General features: G+C 50.3%; 1 protein-coding gene across 6 annotated transcripts in view; it reads left to right on the forward strand.

Annotated features, from left to right (window-relative positions):
- The window catches only part of rbm25b (RNA binding motif protein 25b), a 162,424-nt gene that overhangs the window by 56,897 nt on the left and 84,447 nt on the right, over positions 1 to 21,080 (forward strand). For all 6 annotated transcript variants that reach the window (XR_005458465.1, XM_038781556.1, XM_038781547.1 and 3 more), the window contains exon 4: positions 11,340 to 11,387. Coding sequence is in view for 5 of the 6 variants with exons in the window: in XM_038781556.1 (XP_038637484.1) it covers positions 11,340 to 11,387 (48 nt within the window). In the remaining variant the exon portion in view is untranslated. The remainder of the gene's footprint in view (positions 1 to 11,339; positions 11,388 to 21,080) is intronic.

The raw sequence follows: 21,080 nt of genomic DNA on the forward strand, positions 1-21,080 counted from the left end.
TTTAACTGTCACTTGACAACAGCTCCTCCACAAAAAGAAACCTCTCTAAGTTCTTCCATATCGCTAATCTATCATTTGTGTACAAGTCACTCGCTGTGGACACTTATAATGGTGGTGTCCATTGTTGCTGGCGTGAACCTGTGGTTGTTACAGATGGAGGTCATGGTGGATGTTTTGGTCAGGTTGAATTGCCTCAATTGGTACCATGTCAGGAGTGTGGCTACGACTACTGGACTTTTTGAGTGTTTGGTTGGTGGGGATGGGAGTGCTTTTGTAACTAGGGTTCGGGTGGACCCGTGCTGGAACTCTCCTCCATCACCAGCTCCTTCACCCATCACCTCACTGTCTCTGCTGTGGCTGCCCAGTGGTAGAATTGTAGATAGAACATAGAACATAGAACAGTACAGCACAGAACAGGCCCTTCGGCCCTCAATGTTGTGCCGAGCAATGATCACCCTACTTAAACCCACGTAACCCGTATACCTGTAACCCAACAATCCCCCCATTAACCTTACACTACGGGCAATTTAGCATGGCCAATCCACCTAACCCGCACATCTTTGGACTGTGGGAGGAAACCGGAGCACCCGGAGGAAACCCACGCACACACGGGGAGGACGTGCAGACTCCACACAGACAGTGACCCAGCCGGGAATCGAACCTGGGACCCTGGAGCTGTGAAGCATTGATGCTAACCACCATGCTACCGTGAGGCCCTCTTTTGGGAGATTTGGGAGGACCAGGCCTCACATGCTTCTGTTCCTTTTTAGGACTCTTTTTGGGATCCTTGGGCTCTTCCCTCTCCACCTACATGCACACAAATGCCTTGATCAGTTTGTCTACAGTATTGAAGAAAGCCTTGGGGTTGTTGACTGGTAGGGATCTGAACAGGAAGAGAAACCTGGGCACTACCTTGATCATCTGCACTGTCTCCGCCAGCGAGAGTGGGAGTGTGTCCCACTTCTGCAGGTCCTTTTTTACTTCCTCCACCAGACCTGTCGGGTCCCATTTGTGGATCTGTGTCCAGTTGTGGGAAATTTAGAGTGAGACGCTATGCTCTCTGTCTTCTCTCTGGATGCTCCTCCAAAGTTTTGCCGCTCTGAGCGTGATTGCCACTGGCTCGATTGCCGGGATGGATAAAAGCGGGGACAGTGGGCATCCTCTTTGCAGCTGGAAGCATTCCGAACTGGTGGTGTTAGTCCGCATGCTCTCCATAGGAGCGTAGTGCAGAAGTTTCACCAAGGCAGTGAACCCTGAACCAAGCCCGAATCCCTCCAGTACCTCCGAGGTACTTCCACTCGACTCTGTCAAAGGCCTTTTCGGAGTTAAGGGAAATGATCACTTCTGGTCCCGGATGGGGCCATTAGCACACTCAGCAGGCACCTGATATTCGATGTTAACTGCTTACGCATTCGTTTGGCTCCTCATATTTTGTTTTTTCCCTTATCCTCCCTTTTTCTGTCTGTCTTTTCGTTTTCTCATCTTACTCCTTGTCACTGTGCGGAGTGTGCACGTTCTCCCTGTGTGTGCGTGGGTTTCCTCCGGTTTCCTCCCACAGTCCAAAGATGTGCGGGTTAGGTGGATTGGCCATGCTAAATTGCCCGTAGTGTCCTAAAAAGTAAGTTTAAGGGGGGGGTTGTTGGGTTACGGGTATAGGGTGGATATGTGGGTTTGAGTAGGGTGATCATGGCTTGGCACAACATCGAGGGCCGAAGGGCCTGTTCTGTGCTGTACTGTTCTATGTTCTATGTTTATAGGAGGCCTCCTCCACCTGTACCCACTGAGTTGGGTTTGTGTACCCATCCTCTCACTCTTTCTGTCGTTGCTGCCCAGTGGTAGTATTGTAGATTCGGTAAAGCCAAGCCATCTTTGATTTTCCGTCTTTGCAATGTCGGTTTGGGAATTCTCAGATTCTTTGTCCCTCCACACAAACACCATGATTAGACTGTCTACATTTTGGAAAAAGGCCTTGGGAATGAAGATTGGTATAGATCTAAACAGGAAGAGGAACGTTGGCAGTATGTTCATTTTGATCGTCTGCACTCTCCCCGCCAGGGAGAATGGGAATGAGCCCTACCTCTGCAGGTCCCTTTTTACTTCCTCCACCAGGTTGGTCAGGTTCCGCTTGTGGATCTGTGTCCAGTTTCTGGCTATCTGGATCCCCAGGTAACGGAATATGTTTTGGGCTGTTTTAAACGCGAGCCCCTACAGCTCTGCCTCTCCCCTGTTTAGGTTCACTGAGAATGCCTCACTTTTGCCCAGGTTATGTTTGTAGCCCGAGAGGGTTCCAAACTCTTTCTGGGTCTGCAGTATTGCCTTCAGTCCTTCCTGTGGCTTTGAGACATAGAGGAGCAGGTCATCTGCATAGAGTGAAATTTTGTGCACTCTCTGCCCTGCGGATGTTGGCTTTTAGACTTCTTAAGTGGGCCAAGACTCTGGATCTTTTCACAGGGCCGTTTAGTCCCCTTACGTTCCAGTTAACAATCCTGCTGGGGGATTTCTGATCCCCCGGTCCTGCGGGATCACACATACTTTTCTGTTGGATGAGCCCCTGCACTCCAGGGTTTCTCTTTGTTCGCGGGCCGTCCAAAATCACCAGGGTCGCCGCTCTCGCCACGAGGTCTGGCCCCTGCGCTCCAGTGCTTCCCTTTGTCCAGGGGGCACCCAACATGGCCGCCAACTATGTGAATGCCACGTGGATGCACCCCTGCACTCCGGGTCTCCCTTTGCCCAGGGGCCCTCCAGAGTGGCTACTTGGAGCGCCATCGGGGCTCCTTGTCCTGCTCCATGCCTGCCGAGGCCTGCGTCTGTTCTGTTTCTCGTCCTCAACCTTCCCTTTGTTTCTTTCGGGCAGCGCGGTGGCGCAGTGGGTCAGCCCTGATGCCTCTCGGTGCTGAGGTCCCAGGTTCGATCCCATCTCTGGGTCACTGTCCGTGTGGAGTTTGCACATTCTCCCCTTGTTAGCGTGGGTTTCACCCCCACACAAACCAAAGATGTGCAGGGTAGGTGGATTGGCCACGTTAAATTGCCTGTTAATTGGGGGAAAAAAAATGAATTGGGCACCCTTTGTTTCTTTCCTGTCCTGCCCACCTGTCCATCCGTCCCCTATCGTCCCCCACTTATTCCTTGTCCCCCTGTCCCTCTTTCTCCCCCCCCTCCCCCCCGTTTCTGCCCTGTCTCTCTTCCCCACCCACCCCCCCCCCCCCCCCCCGTTTCTGCCCTGTCTCTTTCCCCCCCCCCCCCCCCCCCCCCCCCCTCCTCCCTCCTCCTCTCCCCGAGAGGTGTGCTGCAAGCCTCCTTGCTTTCTGTCCTCCCGTGTTAGCTCTCCTTGCTAGTTGATGGCTCCCCTCCCAGTGCTTGTCTAGCTCTGGCCCTGTTTTACCCACTCTCTTCCACTTCTTTTCTCACTCCTTTTGCCTGCTTTGCTTATTCTTGCTCCCTTTGGCTTGCTCCCCCTCATCACATTAAGGGGAGAGACAAGCCCAAAAACGAGACAGCACAATCCCGCGTAAGACAAAATTGCACATAGTTTGTGATATTATTGTCTCTGTTTGCGGTCTGTCCTCCGCTCTCGGTTTCTTTTTCTGCCTCTGCAGCTATCATCGCTGTCACGTCCTGCTCTTGTTCCGCTGTTCGATTCACCGGCCATTCCCCCCCTCGTTCGCCTGAGCCTCCGCCTCGCCTTGTGGGGCCGCCTGTCTGCTCGCCGGCTGTTCCTGCTCCTTTCCTTCGCTACGCCACTCTTGATATCTTGCCGTCCCCTCGGTTTATTGTTGCCAGGCATGTTCTTCTCCTGTATCCTTTGTATTCAGGTGGGTTCTGATGGGTTTTTAGGCGGAAATTTCCATTAAATTGACCAAGTTGGGTCCGATTGAGAGTAGAGCCACCTGATGGGTGTCCGCTCAACGCATCGCCATCACCGGAAGTCTTGAATGCTTTTTTGCCTATTCGGATTCGGCTACCAACCTGCCGATATTGTCCCTGATCTGCGCTATTTCCCTCGTGGGTGCCTGCTTTCTCAGCAGGTGAGCCAGCAAGTGGCTGGCTTTGTTTCCATGTTCCAAAAAGGTCCCTGTGTCTGGCGGAGCTGGTGCACTGCTTTCTTAGTGAAGAGCAGGTCAAAATCCATTTGTAGCGTTTTCCTCTCACCCAGCAGTTCTACAGTTTGGGCTTCTGAATACCACTGTTCCACCTCCAGCATGGAGTTGACCAGCTGTTGTCCAGCCACTATCTCCTTCCTATCTCTGCGTGATTTTTAAACGATAATCACTGCTTCTAGCCCCTCCCAGAATATGGAGGATGTAATCTCCCCGTTCTGGTTATTGGTAATGTACCCATCTATGGCCTGTGATATTGTTTCGCAAAATGCCTTATCGGCCAGGAGGGCAGTGTTCGACATCCATAGGCATGGTCCCTCTCCAACCTCACATCCATGTAATGTGGAGTGTGGTTGGAGATTAGAATTGTGGAGTATTCCACTCTTACTACCCCTTGGAAGCACCGATTTGCTGACTGCAAAGAAGTCAATCCGGGTATAAACTTTGTGTTGCTGGAAGAAGGAGAACCCAAGGTGTGTGAACCTCCATCCGTTTCATGAAGAGTCTAGTTCCTTTGCCAAATTTGATGTTTTCCCCAATTTGGGGTTTTTGGTGTCTCGAAAGGTTTCCGCCATGGTCTTCAGTTAGGAGCATACACGTTAACAAGGGCCACCAGTGCCCCGACCATGACACCGTTGACCGTCCTCCTGGGTCCGTAACCATCACTGTTGCTGTAAACATTGTTCACTTATTCAGTAATATGACTACCCCCTGGTCCCGCAGCATGAATGATACGTCTACCCCATCCAGCCCTTTCTTACCTGCTGTTGGTCCTTTGCCTCTTGTGTCTCGAGGGGGAAGACTGTCTGCTTTTATACTTTCCAGGTGGGCGAAGACTCTGATTCTATCCCCCACTCCTGCGGGAGCAATCATACTTAACTTGTGGATGCGCCGAGGTTTCCCTTTGTTAGGGGGCTATCCAAAATAAATGCGGTCACCATACACGCCATGAGGCTGGGTCCCTGCGCTCCTGGGTTTTCCTTTGTCCAGGTGCCACCCAACATGGCCGTAACTGTGTGTACGCCATGTGGTGAGTTCCTGCGCTCTGAGGTTTCCCTTTGTCCAGGTGCAGTTAAGTAGTGTTCTCTGCCCTGGAAGGTGACCCTTTGGCTGGATACAGCATTCTGAACTTCACGCTGTTTTTGTACAGGACTGCTCTCACTCTCTGAAATTCCGCATGGCCAGTTCTGCCCCAGTGCCCTGGTAGATCCTGATCGGATGCCCTTCGCATTTGCTGGACTTTGTCTGCTTGGCCCAGTTCAAGGTTCTTTCCTGGTCATGACCAGCACCACTGCCCAGGAGAACCGCCTGGACATCCAACACGAGTTCAGGTCTTGGCCGAAGCCCGCCTCCTTGTAGCCGCCTCGGGTGGCGGGGATCACTGTCTCCCGACACTAGCTACACAGTAAGAAGTCTAGCAACACCAGGTTAAAGTCCAACCGGCTTGTTTCAAACATTAGTTTTCGGAGCACTGCTCCTTCGGTGAATGTACCCCCCACCCCATGTCACTTTGTTTCACCTTTTGGATCTGCCTGCCCCACTGTCATTGCCCCCCCCACCCCACTCACGCCTCAGGGTGCTAGCTTTCCCGCTAGCATGGTGCCCCCCTTGCGGGGCAGTGCTCCGAAAGCTAGTGTTTGAAACAAACCGGTTGGACTTTAACCTGATGTTGTAAGACATCTTACTGTGCTCACCCCAGTCCAATGCCGGCATCTCCACATCATGGACACTAGCTGCGGTTGTGGAGCTCCACTTGAACCAGACGAAGCCGCTGAGGAAGAGGCAGAGGCTGGCATAGAAGAGCAGGCAAGTCCAACAGAGGGGCGGTCACTAACCTGGGCATGGCGGTGACTGTAACTGTAATTCACCATTCAAACTGCAACACTGCAAACTGGCCACGTTTAGACCGTCAGTGCGAGCAGTGCTGATGAACCACGGGCTTGTACCCGAACGAGGACGGTTGGGGGGGGGGGGGGGGGGTCTCTGATACAACCGCTAATCACACTCCTGCCCAACGGTCAAATATTGTTCTTACAAGGTGCCTTGAAAACAGCCATGTCAAAAACTGTGGCATGTAGTTAATACTGCTGCCTCGTGGCGCCAAGGTCCCAGGTTCGATCCCAGCAGTGGGTCACTGTCTGTGTAGAGTTTGCACATTCTCCCCGTGTTTGCGTGCAGGGTAGGTGGATTGGCCACGCTAAATTGCCCCTTAATTGGTAGCAATGAATTGGGCACTCTAAATTAACTTCCTCCCTACTCAACCTCCCTCTCTTCTCCTCCCCCCCCCCCCCCCCCCCCCCCCCCCCGGCGCGGTCTATTTCAGGCGGTTTGGGGAAGCTGTCTCGCCCCACCAGGTTTCCCAGCATCTGCGCCACGTATTCTTTGGTGTTCCTGCCCTTGGTTCCCTCTGGTAGGGCCACTATCCGCAGGTTCTGGCGCCTCAGTAGATTCTCCTGTTTCTTGATTTTTCCCTTTTTGGGTCACCTGTGCTGTCACCAACCTTGTCATCTCCTATTCCAGTGTGATGATCTGGTTGCTCGTATCCGTTGAGTCCTTCTCCAGGTCCTTTATGGTATTCCAGCTGCTTCTCCACCTTATCCAGGTGCATGGTAATCAGTGCCACTGACAGGCTGATCTTTGGCCTTGTGTCGGCTTTGAGTTCTTGTAATTCCTTTGTGAGGAACTCCCTCTATCCGCCCACAGGTTTAGGGGGAGCTCCATGCACGGCCTGGTGGTCCCTCTTTGTTGGGTGTAGTTGGGTCCTCATCACCTTCTGCGTTCGCTATTTCCTCTGTTTGCTTCTCTAGGCTTTTGTTGTCTCTTTTCGGTCTAGAGTTGCTACTGCTGGACATCATTAGTTCTGCTGTAGTTGGAAGAAGGTGAGTGGTTGCTTTTTCCGCGATTCTGGTGGGTTATTTTCGGTTAGAAGTGCCAAAATCTAAATTCTCAAGAGGAGAGCCACCTTTCGGGTGTCCGTTCGGCACATCCCTGTCACCGGAACGCACAAGATGTTTAACTGATGACAGTGAAGATATTCATAAATTCTACTTTTTCATATTTGAAACTGCAGAAGGCCATTTGGTTATTGCTGTGAATTAGTTGACGGGTATTGGTTGATAAAGGTTCAGATTGAAACTTGGTGGTGTCAGTAAAAGTATAAAATTATTGGAACAAGATATTAAGGATGTATCTTTCTTCGACAAAAGGCAGTCTGGTATCTCACAATTTAAGTGTTAGTTTTCTGAGAGAAGAAGGAAATAAACTAATTACATCGGATTAGTTTAGTTATGGCACAGAAACAGGCCACTCAGTCCAACCAGTCAATGCCAGTGTTTATGCTCCCCTTGAGCCTCCTTCCATTTTTCCTTATCTAAATCTGTCATTGTGAACCTCTATTCTCTTCTCCATCACGTTCTTGTCCAACTTCCCCGAAAATGTATCTGGACTATTCACTTTAATCAATTTCCTAGGGCAGTGAATTCCACCGTCACACAGAAACAAGATGCTGCAGGTGCTGGAAATTTTAACTAATGTCAGAAACTGTTGGAAACATTCATTAGGTTTTACATCATCTGTGGAGGGAGAAACAGAGTTAATGCTTTTCGGTCTGTCGCCTTTCATCAGAACCAAATTCATTTTGAGAATTTCAGTCTGATCCAGATATAGAAATTAAGCAAACAGTACTAATGGTGTCTCCATTTTGAATGTTCATTACAATTACTTTCTTGTTGCAACTGCCAGGATGGTCATTATTCTTGTCTTGTGGGCCACAATTCAGTTATGTGATCAAGAGATACTTGCATGCAATTACAACAGCGAGTTGGAAACCCGTTTCTTAACCCAGAATGTTGAAGTAGTAAACCCATTACTGTTCTGACTGAGTGAGGCTCATTCAGCAGAGAGGGGGATAGGATCTGCTACCTCATAATTGTAAAAATGCATAAGTCATGCAACACCTGAGTAAAATTGATTTTTAAAGGATTGGGTAAAGGTTTTTTAAAATTCATTTATGGGATGTGGGTGTCGCTGGTTAGCATTTCTTGCCCGTGCTCGGTCCTCTACTGCACTCCCGAGACACACATGACTGTGGCAAGATTTAACTCCAACTCAACCTACAGATTTGCGGATGATATGACTGTGGTGGGCCATATCTCAAACAATGACGAATCAGACTACAGGAGGGAGATAAATCACTTTGTTGCGTGGTGTACCGAAAACAACCTTTCTAAATGTTCGAAAGACCAAGGAATTGATCATCGACCAGGAAGCGAAGCACGACACACACACCCGTCTGCATCAATGGCTCTGAAGTCGAGGTGGTCGATAGTTGCAAGTTCCTGGGGATCACCATCACCAACAGTCTGTGCTGGTCCACTCACGTTGATGCAACAGTCAAGAAAGCCCAACAACGTGTCTACTTTCTACGGAAGCATTGACTCTCTCTCACTTCTACAGATGTGCAAAAGAGAGCATCCTATCCGGCTGCATCACAGGTTGGTATGGCAACTGCTCGGTCCAAGATCGCAAGAAACTGCAGTGTGGTGAACTCGGCCCAACGCATCACACATGCTTGCCACCCCCCACATTGATTCTGTATATACCTCCCGCTGCCTCAGGAAGGCAGACAGCATTATCAGAGACCCCTCCCACCCAGGCATTGCCTTATTCCAGACCCTTCCATTAGGCAGAAGTCTGATGACCCCCACATCCAGACATCGGAACAGCTTCTTCCCCACAGCTACAAGACTCCTCAACGACTCCCCCTCGGACTGATCTGTTCCCTGCAAGACCACTATTCATGATGCCCTATGCTGCTCTTGCTCATGTATTTACTTTGTTTGGCCTCTTGTCCCGCATTGTAACCAATCACCGTTTGTTGATGTATGTTCTCATTTGATTATTCTTTTGTCTACTATGTACGTACGGTGTACGTTCCCTCAGCTGCAGAAAAATACTACTATACTTAGGTACATATGACAATAAATCAAATCAAGGTGGTGGTGAGTTGCCTTCTTGAACTGCTGCAGTCCTTGAGATGTAGATACGCCCACTGTGGTGTTAAGGAGGGAGTTCGAGGATACTGTCCCAGCGACAGTGAAGGAAATATTTCCAAGTGAGGATGGTGAGTGACTTGGAGGGGGACCTTCAGGTGGTGGGGTTCCCAGGTATAGATTGCTCGTCCTTCTAAATGGGAGTGGTCATAGGTTTAGAAGGTGCTGCCTGAAGAACCTTGGTGAGTTACTGTAGTGCATCTAGTAGATGGTACACATGGCTGCCACGGTTCGTCGGTGGTGGAGGGAGTGAATGTGGAAGGAGCAGGAATCAAGCGGACTTCTTTTGTCCTGGATGGTGTCTTCCTTCTTGAGTGTTGTTGGAGCTGCACTCATCCAGGCAAGTGGAGAGCATTCCATCACACTCCTGACTTGTGCCTTATAGATAATGAATAGACTTTGAGGGTCAGGAGGTGAGTTACTCACCATAGGGTTCCTAGCCTTTGACCTGCCCTGGTAGCAACAGTATTAATATGGCTAGTCCAGTTCAGTGATGGTAATCCCATTGAATGTCAAGGGGTGATGGTTAGATCCTGTCTTGTCGGAGATGATCGTTGCCTGGCACTTGTGTGCAGCAAATATAACTTGCCAACCCAAGTTGGATATTGTCCAGGTCATGCTGCATTTGGACATGGACTGCTTCATTATTTGAGGAATCGTGAATGGTCCTGAACATTAAGCAGTCATCCACAAACATCCCCACTTCAGACCTTGTGATGGAAGGGAGGTCATTGATGAAGCAATTGAAGATGGTTGGTCCGAGGACTCTACCCTGAGGAACTCCTGCAAGTGATGGCCTGGAGCTGAGTTGATCTCCAACCACCACAACATTTTCCTTTGTGCCAGGTATGACTCCAACCAGCAGAGAGTTTTCGCCCTGTTTCACATTGAATCCAGTTTTATCTAGGGCTTCTTGATGCTGTACTCGGTCAAATGCTATCTTGATGTTCAGGGTAGTCACTCTCACCTCACCTTTGGCATTCAGCTCTTTTGTCCATGTTCGAAGCAAGGCTCTAATGAGGTCAGGAGCTGAAAATGAAAATCGCTTATTGTCACAAATAGGCTTCAATGAAGTTACTGTGAAAAGCCCCTAGTCGCCACATTCCAGCGACTGGGGGAGGCTGGTACGGGAATTGAACTGTGCTGCTGGCCTGCTTTGGTCTGCTTTCAAAGCCAGTGATTTAGCACTGTGCTAACCAGCCCCTGACGACGGAACCTAAATTGAATGCCCATGAGCAGGTTATTGCTGAGTAAGTGCCACTTGATAGCACTGTTGATGACTCATTCCATCGCTTTGCTGGTGATGGAGAATAGATTGGTAAGAGTGGTGCTACTTGTGACAATAAGCGATTTTATTTTCATTTTCATTTTTTTATTGGCTGGGCTGCATTTGTCCTATTTCTTGTGTATAGGACAAACCTGGGCAATTTTCCACATTGCCAGATAGATGCCAGTGTTGTAGCTGTATGGAAGTGTTTAATTAAGATATTTTGTATCTCCAACTAAATAACATCTTGAGGCAAAAAGCATCTTCCTGAATTGAAAGGGCTGACTTGTCGGGGCAGATGCTGTTTCCCCTGGCTGGAGAGTGCAGAACGAGTGAGCCTTTGAAATGCCTGAGGACTGTGCATGCTCAGTTGAACTATTAATTTTTGGTCACTAAGGGAATTGAGGCACATGGGGATCTGGCGAGAAAGTGGAGTTGGAAGACATTGAATGGCAGTGCAAATTTGAGGAGCTGTTCGTCCCACTACCTGTGTTATTAGTGGACAGTTTGCAGTAAAGTCTAGTAGTACAAACTAGTTGGGTGCAAATGTAAGGTTTCGAAAATAGGCATATTTGGGAATATGTGAAAAATGAAGTTGAAATTAGCACAATGGACCTGATTTAAAAATTATAATTTCAATTGTTCTTGAAACGAAACGACACCATTGAAAGCTCTGATTTCCAGTTAAACAGTCATTTACAGCGCAGAACTTGTAAAGTAATTCGAAATTCAGAGGTGTCATTGGAGACAGAGACAATCTCCTTAATTTATAAATGCATGAAAACCAGTTTATAAGAGACTGGGATCAGTTTGGAATAAGAGATACCATTTATAAGACTGTCTTCCATATACTAAAATTTAATCTCATGTTTCTGTAAGATATGTTGTATTTATTACTGTTGTTGTCTCCCTCCCCCTCTCCAGGTCTCCATGCTGTACACCATGAACCGTTGCCCAACAGAGGGCAAACAGGTAACCTGCTCTGGGACGACTGCCAATGGCAGTCCATAACTAAACAATAAGCATTGCATGAAAGCAATTTCTTCCCCCTGTCTCCTCCTTTTCCTCAAGCACTATCTTTTTTCTAGAGGCATACTATTGAAGCTTTTAATCTTGCATTTATCAGGACAGCTATGCAAGATAAATCAGTAAAGAGAGCAACAATTTGTAGTGCATGCAAAGAGAATGTCAGTTCATTGGCAAGTGGACATTAATTGGTAGAGGCATTGTAGCGAGAATGCAGCAGAGAAGTGTTCGCTGCTGAGCTTTTGTTTCAAAATCAAACCAGCCAGGTTGATTGGTCAAGGCATTTCCCTGGGGGATGAACCAGACAACAGGCAAAGTACTGACACCTAACCAGCTCAACTTTTAAAACTCAAAATATACTGTAAAACATTAGATGAGATTCCAAGTTTGGACAACACTTGCGAAACAATCCTGACTGTGCTAAGAATTAGACTGCAAACCAATTAAAGATTCAGTAGGCTTAGCAGTATGCCTCTTAACGCAATTTAGAAGGCTTTGCAGACAGAAGGAGTATGTCCATACATTACACGTTTTCCAACTAATCAAAGGTTTGGGGTGCTGCCATTTCCTGGATCATTCTCCATGGGAATCATAGAATTTACAGTGCAGAAGGAGGCCGTTCGGCCCATCAAGTCTGCACCAGCCCTTGGAAAGACCACCCTTTATCTTACATTGCTGTCATGATGGGTCCAAGACAAAAAGACTTGACGGCATGTCTAATTTTTTTCAGCAGTTCTCCTGTTCTGTACTACCAAACAACGTTTTTAAGCCCACGCCTCCACCCTGTCCTCGTAACCCAGTAACCCCATGTAACCTTTGGACACTAAGGGGTAATTTAGCATGACCAATCTACCTAACCTGCGCATCTCTGGACTGTGGGAGGAAACTGGAGCACCCGAATGAAACCCACGAGAACACAGGGAGCAAGTGCAAACTCCACACAGTCACCCAAGGCCAGACTTGAAACGTGTTGCCGATAGTCAATGCCTTGACCAATCAGAGTTGACCTGCCTGGTTTGAATTTAAAACAAAAATTTGGCAGTAACTGTTCTCTGCATTCTCCATGGCAAGCCTCTACCAATCAGTCCACGTACCAACCAATCAGCATGCCCTTCTCATGCAGTATAAATCATTGTTCCTTTTACTGTAGGTTTATCTTGCATTGGTGTCATGATGGGTCCAAGACAAAAAGACTTGATAGCATGTCTAATTTTGTTAAGCAATTCTCCAGTTCTGTACTACCAAACAATGTTTTTTCCTTAAGTGAAATCCCCAGACCTACTTGCTGAATTTGACAGTTTGCCGATTCTTTGTTAAATTCTGGGCCTTAACTCTCTCCAGATATAAGCAGTAAAAACAGTATATAATTGGAATGTATTACTGGAATTAGTATGATTGCCAACATTAAGATGGCTGATGAAGGAAATGGAAATAAACAGATTTGGCAAGAGGGTAAACAACAAAACGGAATAATTCAGCCAAGTGTACTGTCTGCCCTGATTTCCAGATTCAAGGATGGGATGTGGAAGAATCTTAAGTGCCATATTATAACATGAAGTGTTTTGTAATCACAATCATTTAGACGTTAACTAATCCAAGTGCAACTGAGATTTTAGCACGCTCTAAAAAAAATTTATATTTATTTCAACAAAGCAAAATATTGTTGATGCTGTAAATTTGAAATAAAATTAGAAAATGCTGGAAATAGTTGTAAATAGTAAGTCTGGCAGCATTTGTGATGGCCTTTCATCAAAATGGAGAAGATTAGAATCATAGAATCCCTACAATGCAGAAGGAGGCCATTTGGCCCATCAAGTCTGCACTGACCCTCCGAATAAGCACCCTAAGGAGACCTACTCTCCACCCTAACTGCACGTTCGACTGTCGGAGAAACGGAATCACCTGGAGGAAACCCACTCAGCCACGAGAATGTGCAAACTCCAGACAGTCAGCCAAAGCCGGAATTGAACTCGGTCCCTGGTGCGGTGAGGCAGCAGTGCTAACCATTGTGTCGCTGTGCCAAGGTATTGGTTTTACGCACCTGCAGTAGTAGAGAAAAAGAACTGGTGGTAAGAAATGGGAAAATTCCATTAGAAACACGAGCCGGAGAAGACCAATATGTCCTGTCGAGAAAAGTAAAAGGAAACATGTGCGGGATGGAAAGTGGGAGGGATTAAGTGACAAATGATGGTACATGGCAGAAGGACATTGTGATGTGAAAAATAAAGGAAAATGATGGCGTATAAGAGGTGTGAATGGCTGAACAGCAGAATCATCAGTTTTCTGGAAAAATGGGGTCAGAGGTTACAGTCTGAAATTGCTGAACCAAGTGTTGAGCCCAGAAAGCTATAAAGTGCCTAATTTTAATATGAGGTGCTTGTTCTTTGAGGTTACAGTGGAATAGTGATGTAGGCAAGTCAGAATGGGAGTGGAACAGAATTAACATAACAGGCAATCAGAAATTTGACATCACTTGCTGATTGTATGGATGTCCAGAAAACAGTCTCTATTTGGTCTCCCCAGTATGGAGGAGACTACATTTTGAGCAGCAAATACAATATTCTAAATTGAAGTGCACATATATGCACTAGAGGTGGCAGAAGAGAAGAGTTGAGACCAGCAACGCGAGAAATGAGAATAGTAACGATTGAGTCATAGATGTTTATAGCATGAAAACAGGCCCATTGGCCCAGCTGGTCCATGCCGCCCCGTTTCTATCACTAAGCTAGTCTCACTTGCCTGCATTTGGCCCATTTCCCTCTATACCCACCCTGCCCATGTAACTGTCTTAACTGCTTTTTCAAGGACAAAATTGTACCCGCCTCTACCAGTGCCTTTGGCAGCCCGTTCCAGATGCTCACCACCCTCTGAAGAAATTTCCCCGTTGCACTCTTTTGTATCTCTCTCCTCTCAACTTAAACCTATGCCCTCCAGTTCTCGACTCCACTACCTTTGGGGGAAAAAAAATGTTGACTATCTATCTTACCAATGTTCCTCATTACTTTATAGACCTCGATAAGATCACCCCTCAGCCTCCTACGCTCCAGGGAGAAAAGTCCCAGCCTCTCATAACTCAGACCATCAAGTCCTGGGTGCACCCTTGTAAATCTCTTCAGCGCTCTTTCTAGTTTAACAATATCCTTCTGAGAATAGGGTGACCAGAATTGAATACAGTATTCCATGTGTGGTCTTACCAATGTCTTGTACTTCAACAAGACGTACCAACTCCTGTATTCAATATTCTGACCAATAAAACCTAGCATGCTGAATGCTTTCTTCACCACCCTGTCCACCCATGATTCTGCCTTCAAGGAGCTATGAACCTGTATTCTGAGATCTTTGCTCTGTAACTGTCCCCAACCTTTTGCAACAACCTAAAATAATAATCTTTATTGTCACAAGTAGGCTTACATTGCAATGAAGTTACTGTGAAAAGCCCCTAGTTGCCACATTCTGGCACCTGTTCAGGGACACAGGAAGAATTCAGAATGTCCAAATTAACAAACTAGGCACATCTTTTGTGACTAGTGGGAGGGAACAGGCGCACATTGAGAAAAACTACACAGACACGTGGAGAACGTGCAGACTCCGCACAGACAGTGACCCAGCCGGGAATAGAACCTGGGACCCTGGCATGTTGAAGCCACAGTGCTCACTACTGTGCTGCCAGTACCTACCATGCGGTACCTTGTCAAAGGCCTTGCTAAAGTCCACATAGATGACGTCGACCGCACTGCCCTCGTCTAGCTTCTTTGTTAACCCTTCAAAAACCTCAATGAAATTCGCGAGACATTATTTTCCCCATACAAAGCCATGCTGATTTCCCTAATTAGCCCTTGCCTGTCTAAATGCCTGTAGATCCTGTCTTCAGAATACCTTGTAACAACTTACCCACTACAGAAGTAAGACTCACCGGTCGGTAGTTCCCTGGCTTATCCCTACAGCCCTTGTTAAACAAGGGCACAACATTTGCTACCCTCCAATCTTCAGGCGATGACTTAAATATCTCGGGTAGGAGGCCGGCAATTTCCTCCCTCGCCTCCCACAACGTCCTGGGATACATCCCAGGGATTTGTCTATCTTGATACGCTTTAATACCTCCAGCACCACCTCCTCTGTAATATGTACACTCCTCAAGACATCACTTTTTATTTCCCCAATTTCCATAACATTCGTGTCTTTCTCAACAGTAAATACTGCTGAGAAATATTCATTTCGGACCTCACCCATCCCTTGTGGATCAGCACATAGATGACCCTGTTTATCCTTAAGAGGCCCTACCCTCTCCCTAGTCACCCTTTTGTCCTTTATGTATCTGCAAAAGCTCTTGAGATTGTTTTGGTAGATAAGGCAAAGGAAAATCCAATGTCTCCTTTTTGCCCTCCTGACTTCTCTCTCAAATCTACTCCGAAAAGCCCTATACTCTTCAAGGGATCCACTTGATCCTAGCTGTCTGTGCATGCCATATGCTTCCTTCTTCCTTTTGACCATGGCTTCAATATCCCGAGTTATCCAGGATTAGAGGCAGCACGGTAGCATGGTGGTTAGCATAAATGCTTCACAGCTCCAGGGTCCCAGGTTCGATTCCCGGCTGGGTCACTGTCTGTGCGGAGTCTGCACGTCCTCCCCGTGTGTGCGTGGGTTTCCTCCGGGTGCTCCGGTTTCCTCCCACAGTCCAAAGATGTGCGGGTTAGGTGGATTGGCCATGCTAAATTGCCCGTAGTGTCCTAAAAAGTAAGGTTCGGTTGGGGGGGGGGGGGTTGTTGGGTTACGGGTATCGGGTGGATACGTGGGTTTGAGTAGGGTGATCATTGCTTGGCACAACATCGAGGGCCGAATGGCCTGTTCTGTGCTGTACTGTTCTATGTCAGTGACCAGGGGTGGGATTGAACCCGGGTCCTCGGCGCAGTGAGGCAGCAGTGTTAACACCCCCCCCAATAATTATATGCATGTCAATCATGTGCTCCCATCCGTCTCCTCTGCTCCAAGGAAAAAAAACTATATCCAAACTGTCTTTACAACTAAAATGCTCCAGCCCAGGCAACAGCTTGGTAAATCTCATCTGCACCCTTTTCAGTGCTGACACATTCTCCCTATAATGTGGATTCCAAGACTGCACATATTACTCGAGCTGTGGCCTAACGAATGTTTTATATAATTCTAGCATAACCTCCCTGATCTTAAACTCTGTGCCTCAGTTAATAAAGGCAAGTATATCATATGCTTTCTTAAACACTTCATCCACCTACCCCTGCTATCTTAAGAGACAAGTGTACATGAACACCAACGTCCCTCTGATCCTTGGTGCTTCTCAGGGTCCAGCCATTCGTCGGAAAACACCAAGAGTGCAGAAGGAAGCTAATAAGCCCATGAGACTGCACCAATCCTCCAAAAGCACACTACCTTGGTCCGCTCCCCTGCCCTATCCCTGTCACTCTGCACATTAATCATGGCCAGTCACCTAACCTTTGTACTGTGGGAGGAAACCAGAGCACCCAGAGGAAACCCACACAGAAACTGCGAGTACTTGCAAACCATACAGACAGCCACCCAAGGGTGGAATCAAACCCAGGTACCTGGCACTGTGAGGCAACAGTGCCACTGTGCAATCCTTATCATTTGCCTGTTCTGCCCAAGTGCATTTCATTTGTATAAGCCACAAACAGCAAGAGCCCCAACACTGATCCCTGTGTGATCCCACAGGACACATGCTTCCAGTCAGAAAAACATCTCGACATCTGCTTCCTGTCGCTCATTCTGGATCCAATTTGCCAAATTTCTTTGCATTCCGTGGGCTCTTAACTTCGCTACAGTAGTCCCCCGTTATACCGCGCTCCGCAATACCGCGATATACCGCGGGGGGGGCTTATGGACCCCAACTGTCAGTTGTGTCAATTTCAGCGGCCGGCTGATTATTTCAGTGAGAGCAGCTTCCCTCTCTGGATCAAAGTGAGCCGGCCGCTGAAATTGACACTGCCCGCTGCTCTCTCCCTCCAATCAGAAACATTAAAACTTAAAAGTTGGATTGGAGGGAGAGAGCAGCCGGCAGTGTCAATTTCAGCGGCCGGCTCACTTTGATCCGGAGAGGGAAGCTGCTCTCTCACTGAAACAATCAGCCGGCCGCTGAAATTGACACTGCCGGGGGGGCGGGTGTTGGGGGGGGAGAGGAGGGGGGTGGGTGTGGGGGAGACCCCCCCCTGTGGGTGTGGGGGAGACCCCCCGGGCCCTGCGGGTGTTGTGGGGGAGACCCCGAGGGCCCTGCGGGTGTTGTGGGGGAGAGCCCGAGGGCCCTGCGGGTGTTGTGGGGGAGAGAGGGAGGGCCCTGCGGGTGTTGTGGGGGAGAGAGGGAGGGCCCTGCGGGTGTTGTGGGGGAGAGAGGGAGGGCCCTGCGGGTGTTGTGGGGGAGAGAGGGAGGGCCCTGCGGGTGTTGTGGGGGAGAGAGGGAGGGCCCTGCGGGTGTTGTGGGGGAGAGGGGGAGGGCCCTGCGGGTGTTGTGGGGGAGAGAGGGAGGGCCCTGCGGGTGTTGTGGGGGAGAGAGGGAGGGCCCTGCGGGTGTTGTGGGGGAGAGAGGGAGGGCCCTGCGGGTGTTGTGGGGGAGAGAGGAGGGCCCTGCGGGTGTTGTGGGGGAGAGAGGGAGGGCCCTGCGGGTGTTGTGGGGGAGAGAGGGAGGGCCCTGCGGGTGTTGTGGGGGAGAGAGGGATGGCCCCTGCGGGTGTTGTGGGGAGAGAGGGAGGGCCCTGCGGGTGTTGTGGGGGAGAGAGGGAGGGCCCTGCGGGTGTTGTGGGGGAGAGAGGGAGGGCCCTGCGGGTGTTGTGGGGGAGAGAGGGAGGGCCCTGCGGGTGTTGTGGGGGAGAGAGGGAGGGTCCTGCGGGTGTTGTGGGGGGAGAGAGGGAGGGCCCTGCGGGTGTTGTGGGGGAGAGAGGGAGGGCCCTGCGGGTGTGTGTGGGGGAGAGAGGGAGGGCCCTGCGGGTGTTTGTGGGGGAGAGAGGGAGGGCCCTGCGTGGTGTGGTGGGGGAGAGAGGGAGGCCCTGCGGGTGTTGTGGGGGGAGAGAGGGAGGGCCCTGCGGGTGTTGTGGGGGGAGAGAGGGAGGGCCCTGCGGGTGTTGTGGGGGAGAGAGGGAGGGGCCCTGCGGGTGTTGTGGGGGAGAGAGGGAGGGCCCTGCGGGTGTTGTGGGGGAGAGAGGGAGGGCCCTGCGGGTGTTGTGGGGGAGAGAGGGAGGGCCCTGCGGGTGTTGTGGGGGAGAGAGGGAGGGCCCTGCGGGTGTTGTGGGGGGAGAGAGGGAGGGCCCTGCGGGTGTTGTGGGGGAGAGAGGGAGGGCCCTGCGGGTGTTGGGGGGGGAGAGAGGGAGGGCCCTGCGGGTGTTGGGGGGGGAGAGAGGGAGGGCCTGCGGGTGTTGGGGGGGAGAGAGGGAGGGCCCTGCGGCTGTTGGGGGGGGAGAGAGGGAGGGCCCTGCGGCTGTTGGGGGGGGAGAGAGGGAGGGCCCTGCGGCTGTTGGGGGGGGAGAGAGAGGGAGGGCCCTGCGGCTGTTGGGGGGGGGGGAGAGAGGGAGGGCCCTGCGGCTGTTGGCGGGGGGAGAGAGGGAGGGCCCTGCGGGTGTTGGGGGGGGGAGAGAGGGAGGGCCCTGCGGGTGTTGGGGGGGGAGAGAGGGAGGGCCCTGCGGGTGTTGGGGGGGGAGAGAGGGAGGGCCCTGCGGGTGTTGGGGGGGGAGAGAGGGAGGGCCCTGCGGGTGTTGGGGAGGGAGAGAGGGAGGGCCCTGCGGGTGTTGGGGAGGGAGAGAGGGAGGGCCCTGCGGGTGTTGGGGGGGAGAGAGGGAGGGCCCTGCGGGTGTTGGGGGGGGGGAGAGAGGGAGGGCCCTGCGGGTGTTGGGGGGGGGGAGAGCAGGAGGGTGTGGGGAGAGGGGGAGAAGGAGCGAGCAGGAGGTTGTGGGGGAGAGGGGGCGAAGCGGAGGGTGTGGGGGGAGCGGGAAGCGAGCAGGAGGGTGTGGGGGGAGAGGGGGCGAACGGAGGGTGTGGGGGGAGAGGGGGGCGAGTCGGAGGGTGTGGGGGGAGAGGGGGCGAGTCGGAGGGTGTGGGGGGAGAGGGGGCGAGTCGGAGGGTGTGGGGGGAGAGGGGGCGAGCCGGAGGTGTGGGGGGAGAGGGGGCGAGCCGGAGGGTGTGGGGGGAGAGGGGGCGAACCGGAGGGTGTGGGGGGAGAGGGGTCTAGTTGGAGGATGTGGGGGGCGAGGGGGCAAGCCGGAAGAAAAAAAAAGAAATTGACACTGCCGGCTGCTCTCACCCTCCAATCAGAAACATTAAAACTTAAAAGTTGGATTGGAGGGAGAGAGCAGCCGGCAGTGTCAATTTCAGCGGCCGGCTGATTTCAGTGAGAGCAGCTTCCTTCTCCGGATCAAAGTGAGCCGGCCGCTGAAATTTTAATTAGATTCACGATGGGGGTTTTAAATTTATTTAAAAATCTATGCTAGCGCTTCCCATTGTGAGCCTACGGGGGTCTGACCTCTCCCCCCGCCCCCCCCCAGTCGACTCTCAATGGGAAGCGCATGCATAGATTTTTAAATAAATTTAAAACCCCCATCATGGATATCCGCGGCTCGGATACAACGCGGGTGGCTGTCTTGGACCCCAACACCCGCGTTATAAAGGGGGACTACTGTATCAGTCTCCCATGTGGGACCTTCTCAAACGCTGCTGAAGTCCAAGTAGAGTACATCAAATGCATTGTCTCATCTGCACACCTGGTAACTCTTTGGAAATTCAACAAGTCGGTCAGAAATGACGTGTGTCCCCCCCCCCCCCCCAAAAAAAACACAAAACCATGCTGATTGTTATAGAACATAGAACAGTACAGCACAGAACAGGCCCTTCGGCCCTCGATGTTGTGCCGAGCAATGATCACCCTACTTAAACCCACGTAACCCGTATACCCGTAACCCAACAATCCCCCCCATTAACCTTACACTACGGGCAATTTAGCATGGCCAATCCACCTAACCTGCACATCTTTGGACTGTGGGAGGAAACCGGAGCACCCGGAGGAAACCCACACACACACGGGGAGGACGTGCAGACTCCACACAGACAGTGACCCAGCCGGGAATCGAACCTGGGACCCTGGAGCTGTGAAGCATTGATGCTAACCACCATGTTACCGTGAGGCCCCTAATTGTTCTTGATTAATACTTGCATCCCCAAATGCGGATTAATTCTGTCTTTCAAAAGTGCTTCCAATAGTTTATTCACCACTAAGGTTAGACTGACCAACCAATCCTCCAGTCCTCCAGCCCTTCTGGAGCCAGAGAAGTATTGAAAATTATTGCCAGCGCTCCTATTTCCTTCCCTTGCATTACTCAATAGCTTGGGTTACATTTCATCCAGCCTGAGATTATCTACTTTTGAGCCTGCCAGATCCCTCAGAACCTCCTCTCTGCCAATGTTAATTTATTGAATTTTATCACAGCCCTTCTCCCTGATTTCTAGACCCACATCGTCCCTCTCATTAGTGAACACTGACACAAAGTATTCATTTAGAATCCTACCTACACCCTCCGGCTCCGCACACAAATTGGCACTTCATGGTTCCTTCTCTTTCCTTAGTTATTTTTTTACCCTCAATGTACTTGTGAAGAACTTGGAAGATTTTCC

The sequence above is a fragment of the Scyliorhinus canicula genome, chromosome 2 (genome assembly GCF_902713615.1).
Source record: "Scyliorhinus canicula chromosome 2, sScyCan1.1, whole genome shotgun sequence".
Taxonomy (NCBI): domain Eukaryota; kingdom Metazoa; phylum Chordata; class Chondrichthyes; order Carcharhiniformes; family Scyliorhinidae; genus Scyliorhinus; species Scyliorhinus canicula.